This window comes from Coregonus lavaretus, assembly GCF_964263955.1.
Source record: "Coregonus lavaretus genome assembly, chromosome: 8".
NCBI classification, from domain to species: domain Eukaryota; kingdom Metazoa; phylum Chordata; class Actinopteri; order Salmoniformes; family Salmonidae; genus Coregonus; species Coregonus lavaretus.
In genome coordinates this window covers 55,247,386-55,266,199 of record NC_139995.1, presented here as the reverse complement: position 1 = coordinate 55,266,199, position 18,814 = coordinate 55,247,386, and the positions used below count along the sequence as shown (strand labels likewise).

The following is an 18,814-nucleotide window of genomic DNA, read 5'->3' as shown; positions in this document are numbered from 1 at the left end:
AACATATTTTGGTCTCTGTACTCAACACACCAATGGATGATCTCCACTGAAGAGGATTGTGTTGGCTTCTTCACATTAAATTCATATGCATTTTTACCAATTACATTGAGGCAACGACATTTTAAAACATTAAACATTCATAACAATTCAATAAACATTGGTCTCATATTAATAATATAGAAACAGTCTAAACAGAACAGAAACAAACAAACAAAGTAACTGAACAATTAATTCTTAAAATATACAGTAGTAACTCAAGTCCACCTGACCAATAAAACAGGGAGAGAAGAGAAACTGCAGCATCACATAAAAAAAATGGGACTACTAACAAACAGTCTATGTACATAAGGTACTGCAAATATCTACAGATCTACTTGACATCAGGAAATGCAAATATTTGTTTAATCAGTTTTGATTCTCTGGGTCACAGTGTGTCTACTCATCCATTGTCTGTTGTCATAGTTACCGATCTTCTTAAATGTACTATGATCATTGTCAGTTCTGAAGAAGAAAAATTAAAAAGAGTCAGGTGAATGAAGAAACTGAGTCTTAAACTGTCCAGGGAACTGGATGAGGCTGGAAAAGCGCTTCAAGATGTAATCTAGGATAGGATGAACTAGTAGTGGAAAGGCCTTACAGATATGCCTGATTCTCACTATAGGGCTGACCTGAACAGGACTGGCTCATATATTGTCCTTTCCAGCACAGTTCCAACAAATAGTGGATGCGCAGCGTAACCAGGCCAGACATATTTGACCTGGCTCGGCTCGGCCCTATAGTGTGAATCAGACAGCAGACTCCTCTCTATCACCTGCTGCTGCTGTGTTTCTGTGGCCAGCTTTTAGTGGTGACGGTGTGGCCGTTGGTGCCGTTCTCTGCCTTAGGAGAGAAAGCCATTTTAACCCCCCTGTCGTTGGTCCCGTTGGTGTCAGCCTCCTCTGAGACACCTCTCATCCTTAGACACCTGACAGACAGAGAAATACAATGTTACAATTCAAAGTGAATGACGTGCTTCACATCCTGGAAACATGGTTGCCAGGTCAGAACGAATAAGGCACCTTATTTTCATAGGTAATTACACATAAATTAATAACAGAATCTCTTCATATGTAACCCATTGCCAGTCAAAATGTCACAGACTGCCTTTGTGAATTCTGACTCAAACTGCACATGCTGGAGTTTACCACATTGTTTGGAGGGGAAAGTATATGAAGGCATAAATAAAAGACTTACTGAAGAGAATATATAGTCGTCAGTTAGACAGGGCAAGCAAGCAAAAGAGAAGTGGAGGAGGAAGACTCAGCCGAGAAAGAGAGATGGAAAGATAGGAGGATCCCTCTCACCCCAGAGAGAAAAGAAAGGAGCCATCTCTGCAGAGAGAAAGAGAAGGAAAGGTATGAAGCAATATATAACGTGTTATTCCGTAGTCCTTCCATAGCCTCCAACATGCAACAGGTGTTGTTATTTATAGCCTGAGCTGAGGTCTGACATGATGGAACTTCCACTCCTGAGGTTCTCAAGTCTGGGCCTGTATTCACAACAGTCTCCGAGTAACATTGCTGATATAGCATCAGTTGTGTCTTTTAGATCATAATGAATAAGATTATACGAACAGGAAGGACCTGATCCTAGATCAGCACTTCTACTCTTGAGACGCTTTCTTAATACAGGCCCTGTCCTCATACAGGCTCCGACTAGAACCCAGAGTTGTGTCCCTAATCTGGAGAAGTCAGAGCTGTACTACAACTCCCACTCACCTTTCTACATCTGACCTGTACTAGTCCTACATCCCACTCACCTTTCCTCGGACCAAGGCCTTCCCGGCTATGAGGTAGGACCAGATGACGTAAAATAAAATAACAGAAGGGAGGCTGTATAAAGGGGCGTACCGGTACAGAGTCAATGTGCGGGGGCACCGGCTAGTCGAGGTAATATGTACATGTGGATAGAGTTAAAGTGACTATGCATAAATAATAAACAGAGTATCAGCAGCGTAAAAGATGGGGTGGGGGGGGCAGTGCAAATAGTCCGGGTAGCCATGATTAGCTGTTCAGGAGTCTTATGGCTTGGGGGTAGAAGCTGTTGAGAAGCCTTTTGGACCTAGACTTGGCGCTCCGGTACCGCTTGCTGTGTGGTAGCAGAGAGAACAGTCTATGACTAGGGTGGCTGGAGTCTTTGACAATTTTGAGGGCCTTCCTCTGACACCGCCTGGTATAGAGGTCCTGGATGGCAGGAAGCTTGGCCCCAGTGATGTACTGGGCTGTACGCACTACCCTCTGTAGTGCCTTGCAGTCGGAGGCCGAGCAGTTGCCATACCAGGCGGTGATGCAACCAGTCAGGATGCTCTCGATGGTGCAGCTGTAGAACATTTTGAGGATCTGAGGACCCATGCCAAATCTTTTCAGTCTCCTGAGGGGGAATAGGCTTTGTCGTGCCCTCTTCACGACTGGTGTGTTTGGACCATGATAGTTTGTTGGTGATGTGGACACCAAGGAACTTGAAGCTCTCAACCTGTTCCACTACAGCCCCGTCGATGAGAATGGGGGCGTGCTCAGTCCTCTTTTTTTCCCTGTAGTCCACAATCATCTCCTTTGTCTTGGTCATGTTGAGGGAGAGGTTGTATACCTGGCACCACACGGCCAGACCTCTGACCTCCTCCCTATAGGCTGTCTCATCGTTGTCGGTGATCAGGTCAACCACTGTTGTGTCGTCGGCAAACTTAATGATGGTGTTGGAGTCATGCCTGGCCATGCAGTCATGTGTGAACAGGGAATACAGGAGGGGACTGAGCATACACCCCTGAGGGGCCCCTGTGTTTAGGATCAGCGTGGCAGATGTGTTGTTACCTACCCTCACCACCTGGGGGCGGCCCGTCAGGAAGTCCAGGATCCAGTTGCACAGGGAGGTGTTTAGTCCCAGGATCCTTAGCTTAGTGATGAGCTTTGAGGGCACTATGGTGTTGAATGCTGAGCTGTAGTCAATTAATAGCATTCTCACGTAGGTGTTCGTATTGTCCAGGTGGGAAAGGGCAGTGTGGAGTGCAATAGAGATAGCATAATCTGTGGATCTGTTGGGGCGATATGCAAATTGGAGTGGGTCTAGGGTTTCTGGGATAATGGTGTTGATGTGAGCCATGACCAGACTTTCAAAGCACTTCATGGCCACAGACGTCAGTGCTACGGGTCGGTAGTCATTTAGGCAGGTTATCTTAGTGTCCTTGGGCACGGGGACTATGGTGGTCTGCTTGAAACATGTTGGTATTACAGACTCAGTCAGGGACATGTTGAAAATGTTGGTGAAGACACTTGCCAGTTGGTCAGCACATGCTTGGAGTACACGTCCTGGTAATCCGTCTGGCCCTGCGGCCTTGTGAATCTTGACCTGCTTAAAAGTCTTACTCACATCTGCTACGGAGAGCGTGATCACATAGTCATCCGGAACAGCTGGTGCTCTCATGCATGCTTCAGTGTTGCTTGCCTCGAAGCGAGCATAGAAATGGTTTAGCTCGTCTGGTGGGCTTGTGTCACTGGGCAGCTCGCGGCTGTGCTTCCCTTTGTAGTCTGTAATAGTTTTCAAGCCCTGCCACATCCGACGAGCGTCAGAGCCGGTTTAGTACGATTCAATCTTAGTCCTGTATTGACTCTTTGCCTGTTTGATGGTTCGTCTGAGGTTATAGCGGGATTTCTTATAAGCGTCCGGGTTAGAGTCCCGCTCCTTGAAAGCGGCAGCTCTACCCTTTAGCTCAGTGCGGATGTTGCCTGTAATCCATGGCTTCTGGTTGGGGTATGTACGTACGGTCACTTTGGGGACGACATCATCGATGCAGTTATTGATGAAGCCAGTGACTGATGTGGTGTACTCCTCAATGCTATCTGAAGAATCCCAGAACATGTTCCAGTCTGTGCCTAGCAAAACAGTCCTGTAGCTTAGCATCTGCGTCATCTGACCACTTTTTTATTAACCGAGTCACTGGTGCTTCCTGCTTTAGTTTTTGCTTATAAGCAGGAATCAGGAGGATAGAGTTATGGTCAGATTTGCCAAATGGAGGGCGAGGGAGAGCTTTGTATGCGTCTCTGTGTGTGGAGTAAAGGTGGTCTAGAGTTTTTTTCCTCTGGTTGCATATTTAACATGCGGGTAGAAATTAGGTAGAACGGATTTAAGTTTCCCTGCATTAAAGTCCCCGGCCACTAGGAGCGCTGCCTCTGGATGAGCGTTTTCCTGTTTAGTTATGGCCTTATACAGCTCATTGAGTGCAATCTTAATGCCAGCATTGGTTTGTGGTGGTAAATAGACAGCTATGAAAAATATAGATGAAAACTCTCTTGGTAAATAGTGTGGTCTACAGCTTATCATAAGGTACTCTACCTCAGGCGAGCAAAACCTCGAGACTTCCTTAGTATTTGATTTTGTGCACCAGCTGTTGTTTCCAAATATACACAGACCGCCACCCCTTGTCTTACCGGAGTCAGCCGTTCTATCCTGCCGATGTAGCGTATAGCCCGCTAGCTGTATGTTGTCCATGTCGTTGTTCAGCCACGACTCGGTGAAACATAAGATATTACAGTTTTTAATGTCCCGTTGGTAGGATAATCGTAGGTAATCTAATTTATTTTCCAATGATTAAAGATTGGCTAATAGGATTGATGGAAGAGGCCTGTGTGTGTGTGTCCGTCCGTCCATACCCACTCACCTCCAGTAGGAAGTCTGATGCATCGTGGACACACATCACCAGGCTCCCGACACGCAGCATGTTGTTAGCGTAGGAGAAACTGATCAGGCTCACTGTTGCTAGGTGATGGATGAACATGATGGGGAAGTCCTGTAATTCAACAACGAACCAGGAGGAGATTATCACAGCAACTGGGTCATTACAGACCAGTTACAGGGCAATTCTAGAATACTGTTAGATATTGTATGCAGATATGCATTTATATGTTGCGTTAAAATGGCAGATTTCATTTATAGGAACTTCCCATAATAACTCTGCTCAATAATCTATGACTTCCTAGTTTATCTCCTATGAACCTCGATTTACGATTTTCTCACGTTCGATCAGAAAATTATACTTGGAAGTGTGTCAACTCAAGACTACTCTCCTTTCAATGTGTGCAAGTGTTTGTGCCTTTGTAGGGAAAACTAGGAGTTGTGTACTCTCACATGATCTACTCTTCTACAGTAGCAGTAAGACATGATCTACTCTTCTACAGTAGCAGTAAGACTCCAGGCATATTCCCTGCTCCTGCTGACTCCATGCTGTTTGGGTGTGTTATTCTGTAAAAAGGTGTGTAGGACGGAGTCAGGCGCAGGAGGTGTGAATCAAAGAATATGGTGTATTTGTCCAATACAGCAGTCCGCAGCAATGCGTAAACCAAATACAGTGCGACTTAAATGCGTACTGGGAAAACAAAATACACGGGTGAATATCCCGGCGATAAAAGTAACATAATGCTCAACACGAGCTAGCGACACCTCCACATGGAACAATAACACACAAAGACTTGGGGGAGCAGAGGGAATAATTATACAGAGACTGATGAGGGGATACAGTTGAAGTCAGAAGTCTACATACACCTTAACCAAATACATTTAAACTCAGTTTTTCACAATTCCTGACATTTAATCCTAGTAAAAATCCCCTGTTTTAGGTCAGTTAGGATCACCACTTTATTTTAAGAATGTGAAATGTCAGAATAATAGCAGAGAGAATGATTTATTTCAGCTTTTATTTCTTTCATCACATTCCCAGTGGGTTGCCTTTAAATTGTTTAACTTGGGTCAAACATTTCGGGTAGCCTTCCACAAGCTTCCCACAATAAGTTGGGTGAATTCTGGCCTATTCCTCCTGACAGAGCTGGTGTAACTGAGGCAGGTTTGTAGGCCTCCTTGCTCGCACACGCTTTTTCAGTTCTGCCCACAAATGTTCTATAGGATTGAGGTCAGGGCTTTGTGATGGCCACTCCAATACCTTGACTTTGTTGTCCTTAAGCCATTTTGGCACAACTTTGGAAGTATGCTTGGGGTCATTGTCCATTTGGAAGACCCATTTGCGACCAAGCTTTAACTTCCTGACTGATGTCTTGAGATTAAGCTGGTTGAGAGAATGCCAAGAGTGTGGAAAGCTGTCATCAAGGCAAAGGGTGGCTATTTGAATAATCTCAAATATAAAATATATTTTGATTTGTTTAACACTTTTTCAGTTACTACATGACTCCATATGTGTTATTTCATAGTTCTGATGTCTTCACTATTATTCTACAATGTAGAAAATAGTAAAAATAAAGAAAAACCCTTGAATGAGTAGGTGTTCTAAAACTTCTGACCGGTAGTGTATTTATTATCTTGAGAGGTGAGGAAGGATAGAGGTGAGGAAGGATAAAGTTCCCTTACATCCAGAAACAAACCCATATTCTCCTGAGACGTGAGGAAGGATAAAGTTCCCTTACATCCAGAAACAAACCTGTATTCTCCTGAGACGTGAGGAAGGATAAAGTTCCCTTACATCCAGAAACAAACCTGTATTCTCCTGAGACGTGAGGAAGGATTAAGTTCCTTTACATCCAGAAACAAACCCCTTGCCCTTGGGCTGCCCATCTCCTTTGCATTGGTGAAGATCTGGGGCGGTATCAAGCATCTCAGAGTAGATCTAATCTAGGATCAGGTCCCCCCTGCCCATTTAATCAACCTGGACTCAGGGGTAGACGTAACATAGTAAATGAACATCTGGGACCCTCCAATTAGTATGATATATTACGTTTCATATGGTATGTATCAATTTGTGGATGTCCATCATGCATTTTGTATGATGTGTTACAAATTATAATTCGTATGATATGTTACAAATTGCAATTCATACAATATGTTACGAATTGCAATTGTACAATTTGTTACGAATATGCAAACGCGTGATATGTTAAGAATTCAAATTTGTTGTGGCTAACGTTAGGTAGGCTAGGGGTTAAGGTTAGGTTAAAGGGTTAATGTTAAGGGAAGGGTTAGCTAACATATTAAGTAGTTGCAAAGTAGCTAAAACGTAGTTGCAACGTTGCTAATTAGCTGAAAAGCTAAAGTTGTCCGTGATGAGATTTGAACATGCAACCTATGGGTTGCTAGACATTCGCTTTATACGCCCACCCATCCAACCATAACCTTCTGTCTTATGTAACCATACAAAGTGTAACATATCATACTAATTTGAATCTCCCGGATTTACGTTTACTATGTTACGTTTAGTCTATGAGACCAGGCTGATGTTATCTTCAAAATGTAGGCCTATCCTAAAACATCACTCCTACTCTGAGACACTATGAATAAGGACACTAAAAGTATGACCGACGTGGTGAAAATGCACACAATGTCCAGAGCCACAATGAAAAGCCTACAATTTCACTCTTCAGCGTCACAAGACTGTGCCTATGATTTCAACCTAACTAAGCCCTAAAACTCTCAAAAGTGAAACAGGCAACTGTTTCGATGCTGTGTCAGTTTCTCCGTTACAAGGGTCTGTTATAACCAGCTTATAAATGTTCACTCTCTCCAGCAGTTTTAAAGCTATAATTGACGGGCGTGATTTGAATTGCAGGCCCCACCTCCCGCCCGCTATTCACAGAGGTATTTTTTTATTGTATTTTTTATTTCACCTTTATTTAACCAGGTAAGCCAGTTGAGAACAAGTTCTCATTTACAACTGCGACCTGGCCAAGATAAAGCAAAGCAGTGCGAATGTAGGTATCATTGATGGAATCCTGTTAATTTGGCAGCCCGCAGCCACCTAGCTAGCTAGCTAGCGTTCTTGTCAAAAGAGAAGATAATCAATAATGAACAGTGATTAAAATCGTGTGCTCAAGATCAGTGGCGGCTCCTGAAAAAATTCTCAGGAGGGGCAATTTTTCTGATGATTTAGGTGACCTACACACATTTTAAAAAAGATATGTCCAGCAACAACATGAAGACAGGGGCAGCATATAAGTCAATACCAGAAGCATTTATTGACTGATCTGGGGAGATGGATTCCAGTTTCTGTGACAGATTATAAATAATCTCTGATGCCTTTGTTATATTAGCTTTTGGTTGAATGTACTGTCGTAGTAAATATATAATGTTATAGCTTGGTCTGACTAAAATCTTGTGCATGACCCATTTTGTGTTGGGCGTTTGTTTTCAATCAATGCTGTTCCTATCCTATAACAATGGACAAAAGAGTCCTATCTTGTCAGCCTTGTCAGCAGGTGGCCAAGGACAACACCCACGCCATAGGTCTCTCAGTTCTTCCAACTCACGAGTTCTTGCTCTGAGGACACACACACACACACACACACACACACACATCATCACTGATAACACACACACACACACACATCATCACTGTTAAACACACACACACACACACACAAAAATCCCCTCTCTTTAGGCTGAACATTTGAAGACAGAGAACCCGACTCAGAGCCAATGCAACAGTGGAGGGGACCTCGCCCAACTCATCAGGACCAATCAGAAGATCAGAACTACTAGATTCAACCTACATCATTTATTGTATAAAATGTCTGCACACAATGTTTTCGGGGCTCTCTTCAGATAGCTCCCTAAGAGTTTGACGAACGAGTCCGTGCACGCGATTCCAGATATCTTTACCTCTGAATAAACTGCCTTTATTATACCATATCCACCCTGTCCAAAGTCTCTACTTGGTCTCAGTTCTCCAGTAAACTTGTGATTATCAACAGTACACAACGGTAACAAACAATTGGGGGAACTCACGGGGCAGATAGTAAGGTCGCAGTGACACAGAAAGCAGTTCAATGTCGGGGGTACAGAGTCGCTCTCTTACCAGGATCGATTTTCCCTGTGACTGTCAGATCGCGGTCCGCTCTGACCAGGGTGAAGCCGGCCGGCTCCACTTCTCTGTCCGGGACTCTGTCATCCAGCCAAGTCTCCCAGCTGTATTGGATTCCGCTGCCAGCAGCGTTTTCATTATTTAGTCCGTTCGTAGCGGGTATGTACACGATCAACAAGATCAGTCCAAAACCCACCACTGGAAATCCATGGTTGGCAGAATGTTTGTAAACTAAGTGTACAAATTAAAAACATAAAATAACGCCACTAAGTGTACAAATTAAAAACATAAGATAACGCCACACTGCAGGTCGCAACAGAGACGCTGCTAGCCGCTATTTTCTTAGTTACGTTCATGGTTACGTCACGTATGACGAAAGCGCGTAAGTGCAAGCCCACAGACACCCATAGAGATTGTATTGAAAGCTTTGAAATTTGAAAAAAATAGATTTTACATGGGAGTCTATGACAGACTTCTGGGCGATTTTCAACATGACTGAAATCGCCCCAAAAACGGGCGGGGCCATTTGAAGCACGACTTTAGCCTGATTTGACATTTAGTGGCAGTCAGATCAGATTAGAACACTGATAACTACTGTTGCCGTGATATAATTGATTAGAAAAAAAATCCCTTCCTTTTCCCGTTTGGCAGTGCGTCGCCCATATCGCCCTATTGAACACACCGCCCCTGCTCAAGATAGGTTGAATGTAAGGTAGTAGGGGGTAACTAGCCCCCCCCCCCCCCCCCCCTTGTAATTAACATAAAGACCACAAGATGTCACCAAATTATTTTGCTGAACAAAAAATGTCCTCTGTGTCATCACAACTTTTGGAGATATTTCAACAAAACCATTTTGTGGTAAATTTATCTAATTTTTTAAAATTTTGAAAAAGTTGTAGATATAATCCAATGAAGTTAGATCTATAAACATTGTTTTATATACAAGTAGAAAGGCCTTAAAATAAATAATCCACTTGTTTAGAGAGAAAAATGTAGATACTTTTTTAGTAAAGTAGTAATATGTTGGATGAGTGTGTTGGGGGCAACTTGCCCCCCCCCCCCCCCCCCCTCCCCTACTAGGGGGTAACTGGCCCCTGGTGGGTAGTTACCCCTTTATGGTTATGAACGTGTTTCTACCTGTCATTTAGACAATGACTAGCCCAGTTAGTGCTAGTTTATGCTAACTTGCTAGCTAGCAACTTCACTAGCAGTAAATGCTAGCCAGCTAGTTAGCATAAGCTGCTAGGAGTACTAGCTAGATCGTCTGAGGTAAAATACATTTGATAACGTAACTTAATTTCAGTTGTAAATGTTTCCACTAGTGACTGATAGCTTTACACTTAATGCAACTTTATAGCCTTTTAGCTATTTTACACCGCATTTTATGTCATATAGCTAGATAGCTATCTACGTTTTTAAGAGAGAGCTTTTCAATTGGCATCTCTTCCCCAGTTTTCAGTCACAGGTGGGGACTGGATTAGGTGTGAGCAGTGCAGGAGGTGGACTCCAATTTGACTGGGGATAGCTTTATTTGTGACCTACAGGTACAAATTAGAATTGTGCAATAGCAGAGCATAAGAGAGTTGTCACATCAATGCTACACTGAGTTAATTAGTTAAGTTATTGTTATTAAATGTTATATTCTAATGTTATTTAATGTTATTATTTATATTCCATTCCAATATTATATTCCAAAGATTTTTGTAATGAATTAAAAACAACTATTGAAAACCCTTTGCTCCTGAATGTAATTTTAAAGACTGCTGGGATTTAAAATCTTGCATTATTCAAATCATATTTAGTGCAATTGTACATCATGGATTGTATAGAAAAGGAACAACAAAGAAAGAACAAAGAAAATGTATGTGAAGGTGAGTTAAAAAGAGGGACTTTGCATCAAATCTCCTCTTAGTGCGGATATTAATGGTGACATGTGCAACACCATTTCCCCCACATATTTTGTTTAAATCATTAAAATAAGACAACTAGCTTTTAAGTATTACTTACTAAATAATTTCGAGATAAAACTGATTAAATGGATTTTAACACACTTGTGTGAAACCCTATGCCATAATCTTCTACCGGGGTAACTGCCACTGAAAAAGTGTAAACTGTAGCCATTTATTTCCCTTTATAGTTTATTCGCCTAAGCATGACCTTCATCCACATACCATTTTTTTTTCAAAATGTTGCTTTTTTTTGGTCAGCAATTAGACATTGTCCTTAGGGGGGGGCTAGTTACCCCCTAGTATCCTATAATGTATGTAAAAAATGGTCTTGCCCCAGAGAGTTGACTTTACAAGGCGGCAGGGCGGCAGGTAGCTTAGTGGTTAAGAGCGTTGTGCCAGTAACCGAAAGGTCGCTGGTTCTAATCCCCAAGCCGACTAGGTGAAAAATCTGTCGATGTGCCCTTGAGCAAGGCACTTAACCCTAATTGCTCCTGTAAGTCGCTCTGGATAAGAGCGTCTGCTAAATAACCAATTATTTATTAATTATTACAAGCTGAACAAGATGATGGCACCACCAAGCGGCCATCCATAGTATTACAAGGGAGACGTTCTGAAATGTCATGATATTATCCCCCATTTCGATCAACCGACACAAAGAGTTCCATAAAGCGCCATCTCACACCACGTGTGAATTAATTGTCACGTGTGCGTACCATGATCATCTAATGTAATTGTCCACTGACTTCAAAATAAATGTTTGCCGACAATTGTTCTCATCAGCAGCCTACGCTTTAGCAGCCTACAGAGGCTCCTTACATTCAGGATCCTCTGTATCTCAATAGACCATGGCGCTTGTAAGGCCAAGGTAGTGGGTTCGATCCCCAGGACCACCCCATACGTAAAAATGTATGCGCACATGACTGTAAGTCGTTTGGATAAAAGAGTCTGCTAAATAGCTTATTATTATTAGCCTAATGCACCAAATGATTACCATATCTTAAGGACATTATCAACATAAATATTTAACTTATTGTCTGTTATCAACATTATATGGGTATAATAGGCATTTATCTAAGAAAATTTCCGAACAAATTTACAATTTTCATTCGCTATAGAAATACATGTAGGCCTAAAAACGTAAATGCTGAGGATATGGCTTTTGCACGCGCCAACATTCCTCTCGAAAAAGTTGACAATCCCCAAATGCATGTGCATTCATTAACATACGTAAAGAACGGAGGCGCAGTCTGGTAAAAATAATCATCTGAAAGCGTCTCCATAATAATGGACGAATCAACTGACACACAATACCAATATGTTCTTCATATTTTGTGGGAGAGCTAGATTAAGAATATGTTAAAATTGTTCTGGCTGATACAGGCAGGGAACTATTCAGGCAGTGAACTATTCAACATTGTTCCGTGTACCTGCGCTGTGTGGAGGCGGAAAAGCGTAACTCTCCAAATACTGCGGTCTTTACCAAGTTGGAGAAGTTGTTGGGTTTTTATTTCTATAGCTAATGAAAATAGGCTAGCCATTTATGTTCTGAAAATAGTCTACATTTCCCACTCTACATTTGCTGATATAAAAATGCCAATCATACCCATATGTATAATAATCTAATGCTAAATTGCAGATTTTGCAGAATATATTGTTGTTTGCAAAGAGTGTCCCGGCTAGTTATTGGCGCGCTCTTTTTTCGAGCAATATTCTGATTTTGAATGTTTTATATTTTCTGCTTGGATTCATAGTCTCTCCCCTTTAACTGTCCTAAATGCTCCATGTTTATAACCTCCGATGATCAGGGATTGAGTCTGTTGGAGAGGATCCGTTTGAGTGTAACTGGTGTGGCTAGCTAGTTAGCGGTGCGCGCTAGTAGCGTTTCAATCGGTGACGGCAGTCGCTCTGAGACCTTGAAGTAGTCGTTTCCCTTGCTCTGGAAGGGCCGCGGCTTTAGTGGAGCGACGGGTAACGGTGCTTCGAGGGTGACTGGTTCGAGCCCAGGTAGGGGCGAGGAGAGGGACGGAAACAACACTGCTACATGAGAAAAGTGAGGTGTAGAATCACTGATCTACAGTAGGCCTACGCCACTCCTGGTTTAGGAGATGGTTATGACCGTGTTATGACGCTGGGTGTCAAGTAAAGTTTTACCAAAAATGGAAAATACTGTGATTGAAGAATTATTATTTAAGTTCATTATCATTTCTACACACGTTCTACTTGGTTTATGTTCAGACTGGAGTATTTTTTCATTTAAATTATTATTATTTTTACTCTTGACACCCATTCAAAACCTCCCCCAACTCAAATTTGGGACACGACCCATCAGTTGAAAAACGCTGAAAGAGAACGTCCTAGGACTTTCTGCCTGCTGCAAACCCAGTGGATAATGCTGGAAATACTGGTCAAAGAAAAAACCTACAAAGAACATCCAGAACGCCTGGCCCTAGTCATGATACAGTATGACGATAATAGCACAATAACTGTGTAATATATGTCTTACATCTAAACAATCACACCCATTGGGTTAGGCTACTCCATGGACCAGTACAATTAATTTGTGGATTTACTGGAAAAAATGGAGGAAGAAAACATAAACAGATTATTCTATGAGACTTTATATTAATTTGTCTGGCTGTATGTTCCCATGGGGGAATCCCAGTCCTACATAAAGTATCTGATTGGGCAGTTGATGTTGTGATGGGCATTTTAGTAGTTTCTCCCTGGTCCACAGCAATCTACACTGAGCCTTACTAAATATAGTTCACCTTCCACCTTTGCCCGATGGAGAGTAGTGCTATTATTAGGAGATCTCATATAGGGTAGCTGATTTAATAACTATGCAAACCATGTCAATTTGGGAATCTAGTAATGATATTACATAACACCAGCTCCTTATCAACTGTTTTGGAGGGAAAAACTACAACGTTTGTTGATCAAAGCCTATATACTGTATTACGAAACAAGTTAGTAATTTGTCCACAAACCTATATGCAAGACTACTTTTGAAATCACATCCTTATTTTGGCATAATGGAACCCTCAGAAATCTGAAAAGAGAAAATGAAATATTTAATTGGCTAATTATTCAGCAAGATTCAATACACACACTTATTCCCTTGCTCCAAAACAAGATATAATCACGTGTTCTGATTATATTAAATTGGCCCCATGCATTTCCTCCAATCGTTTCAGACGAGAGTACTGAGAAATCTACATCTCAGCAGAACAGAAAGGTTGCAGTCGTCCCTCTAGAAAATGGTAAAGGTGAAGAGTTTAGGGCAGCAGACTAGTCAGATTGAGATCACATTTCACGGAGCGGTGCTGAGAGCACAGCATGTGTGGGAAGGTCCTCTGCACTTTACACGGTAGCATCGCACAGGTCAAACCATTGAAGCAGTCCAAAACATTAGGGGGGAATTACTTGAACAATTTATTCAAAAATAAATGTCATCCATTCATATAAGCAAGGCAAGCCATAAGCTACTTCAGTAAAAAGAGGACATCATGAAGGCTGTAACCAGGGATAAGCAGTGAACAACGGTTGTTTAGTCAAGTCCTTTTTTTTAAACATCGCAAGTTAACAGAAACTGTTTGCAAGCAGTCTGTCACGACTTCGGCCGAGGCTGCCTCCCCTCCTTGTTCGGGAAGGCTTCGGCGTTGGTCGTCACCGGAGCACTAACCCAATCATCATCACAATTGTCTTGTCAATCACACACACCTGGTTCTGATCCCCTAATTAGTCTGTGTATAAGTGTTCCCTCTGCCCCATTGTCCTTGTGGGTGATTGTTAATTGTGAGAGTCTGTAGCTCGGTGGAGCTACTCATAACATTGTGTTGCCAGGGTAGATTTTCCCCGTGTCCCTATGTATTATTGGATTCCGTTACAGTGTAATTGCCAGGGATGTTTGTTTCCCCTGTGCCTGTTTCGTTGATCGCTATTGGAGCGCATTTGTGTGTCAACAAAGGAATAAACTCTGTATTCGGTGATTACCCTCCTGCGCCTCACTCCTTTCACCACACAGTCAATAACGGTTGTTTAGTCAAGTTCTTTTTTTAAACATAACAAGTTAACAGAAACTGTTTGCAAGACTAATATTAACCAGTGACTGGGTGAAAAGGCATGTCAAGGCACTTCTTTCATGTGTTTTTGTGTGGGATTGCCAGACTATGTAAAATGCAACTTCCACAAGATAGCTGCCATTCTCATGTTGACAATGGAAACTCTTTAAGACAATTTGAAGTTTTACTTCCAAAGCACATCCATTCACTTCCCCTCCCAGAAGAAAATTCACCTGTTAAAGACTAAGGGATATGGGCATTCTAAACAAAATGTCTTTCTGACTATTTCTAAACAGCACTGACACATTACTGAAACATTGCCTAGTGACAACGTCACCAATAATAGATGAATAATCAGTTGGAACAGAACAGGGGGTTATGAGTTGTTTGAATATTCCAGCAGCCCAGGAAGGAACTGAGGTTTCCTCTCCCTTTTCTTAGGATTCATTTCAAACAGAGGTGAGTTAGATGCAGCGCAATCATCATCCAACCTGCTTCCCCCCTCCCTCCCTCCCTCCCTCCCTTCCTCCCTCCCTCCCTTCCTTCCTTCCTTCCTTCCTTCCTTCCTTCCTTCCTTCCTTCCTTCCTTCCTTCCTTCCTTCCTTCCTTCCTTCCTTCCTTCCTTCCTTCCTCCCTCCCTCCCTCCCTCCCTCCCTTCCTTTCTCCCTCCCTTCCTTCCTCCAGCTGTTTCCAACATTTAAAGCATCCTAGTAGCAGCATCCTTCAGTTAGTTACATGTGTTCAGGGTGGTTCTGCAAACAGCTGATGAACTCTTTGACGGGGTGTCCGTGGAAACAGATCTGGTTGACAGCGTTGAACAAGGGGAACCTGGAGGGAGGAAAGATGGGATAACGGTTTTACTGTTAAAATGCCTGATCCACACTATAGGGCCTACCCGAACCCTAGGTTGAAGATACCCAGGTTAGGACAAGTTATGATTCTATGCGGAAGCTTTTAGAAAATGAACAGATTCATGGGACCACCTGTTGCTAACTAGCATGGCTGGTCCCATTGTTTAGAATGCTTCCTCATTTATGCAAAGAATTATGGGATATTAGAATCCTTGTCTTAACCTGTCATCTTCAACCTTGTCCGAACCGGACTGTCCTGGCTCATATATCGCCTTTCACATGGTTCTTTCCAGCACAGTTCCAGCAACTATGGCTTGGCTCGGTTCGGCTCAGTAGTGTGAAAAGGTTATAAGTTTGGTTTATACATGTAATTCGGATGTTCAATTAAGAACATTCTTACGAATTCCCTACCGGTGACTCTTATCAGCACCTCGCAACCCTTTCAATCTGCACACTCCACTTCCCATCCCCCAGGAGTGGTGCCTGAGAGTCTAGGGGGTACCATAAACCAGCCTCTCAAACTCTCTGTGACCTGTGGACCTGGGCCCTGATTGGTTGCTTAGGGGCACATTGTCAGGGGCCATGACACCTGACAGCTCTTCTCACTGTGCAGGTCAGTGTCTCCTCACTTGTGGGATGGAGTGTTACTTGTGTGTTTACTATTTACTGTTGGTAGTAGTTACTGATAGTTGCAGGCCTATCTAGCATAAAAACAAAACTCGTTCTCAGAAGATTCTGAAGCCAAACTCATCCACTATATGAATGTTAACATTAATATACTGTAATTGTAACTCACTTGTCCACCAGGCCCTTCTTCTTCAGAATGTGGTTGACTTCAGCTGCGGTTGCTGGACCCTGGAGCTTCTGACCATTCAACATCTCCTTCTCCAACTCCTCAATTGTCTACAAATTGTGTACATTAGCTTTTTTTATTGAGAAAAGAGAGAGGGAGGGGGGGAGGGTGCGAGAGAAAAAAGAGAGCGAACGACAGAGAGAGAGATAGAGAGAGAAAACAACAGAGAGAGAGAACAACAGAGAGAGAGAGAGAACAACAGAGAGAGAGAGAACAACAGAGAAAGAGAACAACACAGAGAGAGAACAACAGAGAGAGAACAACAGAGAGAGAATAACAGAGAGAGAGAACAACAGAGAGAGAACAACAGAGAGAGAGAACAACAGAGAGAGAGAGAACAACAGAGAGAGAGAGAGAACAACAGAGAAAGAGAACAACACAGAGAGAGAACAACAGAGAGAGAGAGAACAACAGAGAAAGAGAACAACAGAGAGAGAGAGAACAACAGAGAGAGACAACAACAGAGAGAGAACAACAGAGAGAGAGAACAACAGAGAGAGAGAACAACAGAGAGAGAACAACAGAGAGAGAGAGAACAACAGAGAGAGAGAACAACAGAGAGAGGGAGAGAACAACAGAGAGAGAGAGAACAACAGAGAGAGAGAGAGAGAACAACAGAGAGAGAGAGAGAACAACAGAGAAAGAGAACAACACAGAGAGAGAACAACAGAGAGAGAGAACAACAGAGAGATAACAACAGAGAGAGAGAACAACAGAGAGAGAGAACAACAGAGAGAGAGAGAACAACAGAGAGAGAGAGAACAACAGAGAGAGAGAACAGAGCGAGAGAACAACAGAGAGAGAACAACAGAGAGAGAACAACAGAGAGAGAGAGAACAACAGAGAGAGAGAGAACAACAGAGAGAGAACAACAGAGAGAGAAAAAACAGAGAGAGAGAGAACAACAGAGAGAGAGAGAACAACAGAGAGAGAGAACAACAGAGAGAGAGAACAACAGAGAGAGAAAAAACAGAGAGAGAGAGAACAACAGAGAGAGAGAGAACAACAGAGAGAGAGAACAACAGAGAGAGAGAACAACAGAGAGAGAGAGAGAATCTCAGAATATCTACAATGCCCCTTGTATTCCTCTCGCTTTCCACATTCTTCACCTTTCCTGTTTTTGCAAAGGCCTCTGCGATCTTGCGGTTACGTCCGCCGTAGCAGGTGGTGATGAGGTCGGCGACGCCACAGCTCTCCAGGAATGTGACGGGGGAGACGGGTCCAGCGGTGCAGAATATCCGGGCGAAGGAGATCATCTCCATCAGCCCCAGTCTGATCACCGCTGCCTTGGTGTTATCACCGAAGCCCAGGCCGTCACAGAACCCTGCTCCCACCGCCACTATGTTCTGGGGAGGGATACCTGTTCTTTACTCTGTGTAGATCTAGATTCAAATGGCTACCCCCCCCCCCCCCCCCCCCCCCCCCTCCTCTTTTACGCTGCTGCTACTCTCTGTTTATTATCTATGCATAGTCACTTTAATAACTCTACCTACATGTACATATTCCCTCAATTACCTTGACTAACCGGTGCCCCCGCACATTGTCTCGGTACTGGTACCCCCTGTATATAGCCTCGCTATTGTTATTTTATTTGACTGCTGCTCTTTAATTATTTGTTACTTTTATTTATTATTTCTTTTTAGGTATTCTTCCAAAAAACGGCATTGTTGGTTAAGGGCTTGTAAGTAAGCATTTCACTGTAAGGTCTACACCTGTTGTATTCGGCGCATGTGACAAATACGATTTGATTTGATTTGATTTGATTCCACATGTCTTATAGGTGAAGATCTCCCAGAAGACCACAGGAGACATTTGTGGATAATCTGCCAAGACACTGGTCAGAAAAGAGGACTTTGTAGCTTCCATGAAAAACAGAAAGCTATGGCATGCCATCATTAGGCGCATTGTACTACCGCTATAAGAAATTAAGCAAGCGATTACTATATCATAATTTCATACTGACAGTGGTGTTTGACTGTGAAGTTAATCTCACCAGAAAGAGATCAATGTAAAAGCATTTTATGAGAAAAAAAGCAGACCTTGAGAGCTCCACAGATCTCTACGACATCGGCCTCCACCACCACAGTGACTCTAAAGTTAATGGTCTGCATCAGTTCCTTCAGGATGGGGCCCCAGTCCTGGTTCTTACAGCCTGGGGGAAGAATACAAACATTATTACACATGAAATATCCCAAATACCATCATATCATAAAATGCATCGATATTTACTACTGTAACACAAAAGCATCGGCATGGGCTCTTTTAATGGA

At 42.8% G+C, this 18,814-nt stretch overlaps 1 protein-coding gene across 1 annotated transcript; it reads right to left on the bottom strand.

Moving 5' to 3' along the window:
- Positions 1–15,556: 15,556 nt before the first annotated feature.
- On the bottom strand, positions 15,557–18,798 carry LOC311134100 (glycerol-3-phosphate dehydrogenase [NAD(+)], cytoplasmic-like; the record flags this gene model as incomplete). Its single annotated transcript, XM_084167687.1, has 5 exons — positions 15,557–15,668; positions 16,488–16,594; positions 17,654–17,890; positions 18,584–18,696; positions 18,783–18,798. The coding sequence occupies 5 exons, from the start codon at positions 18,796–18,798 to the stop codon at positions 15,572–15,574; spliced, it is 570 nt and encodes a 189-aa protein (XP_084023813.1). The 3' UTR covers positions 15,557–15,571.
- Between the last annotated feature and the right edge of the window lie 16 nt (positions 18,799–18,814).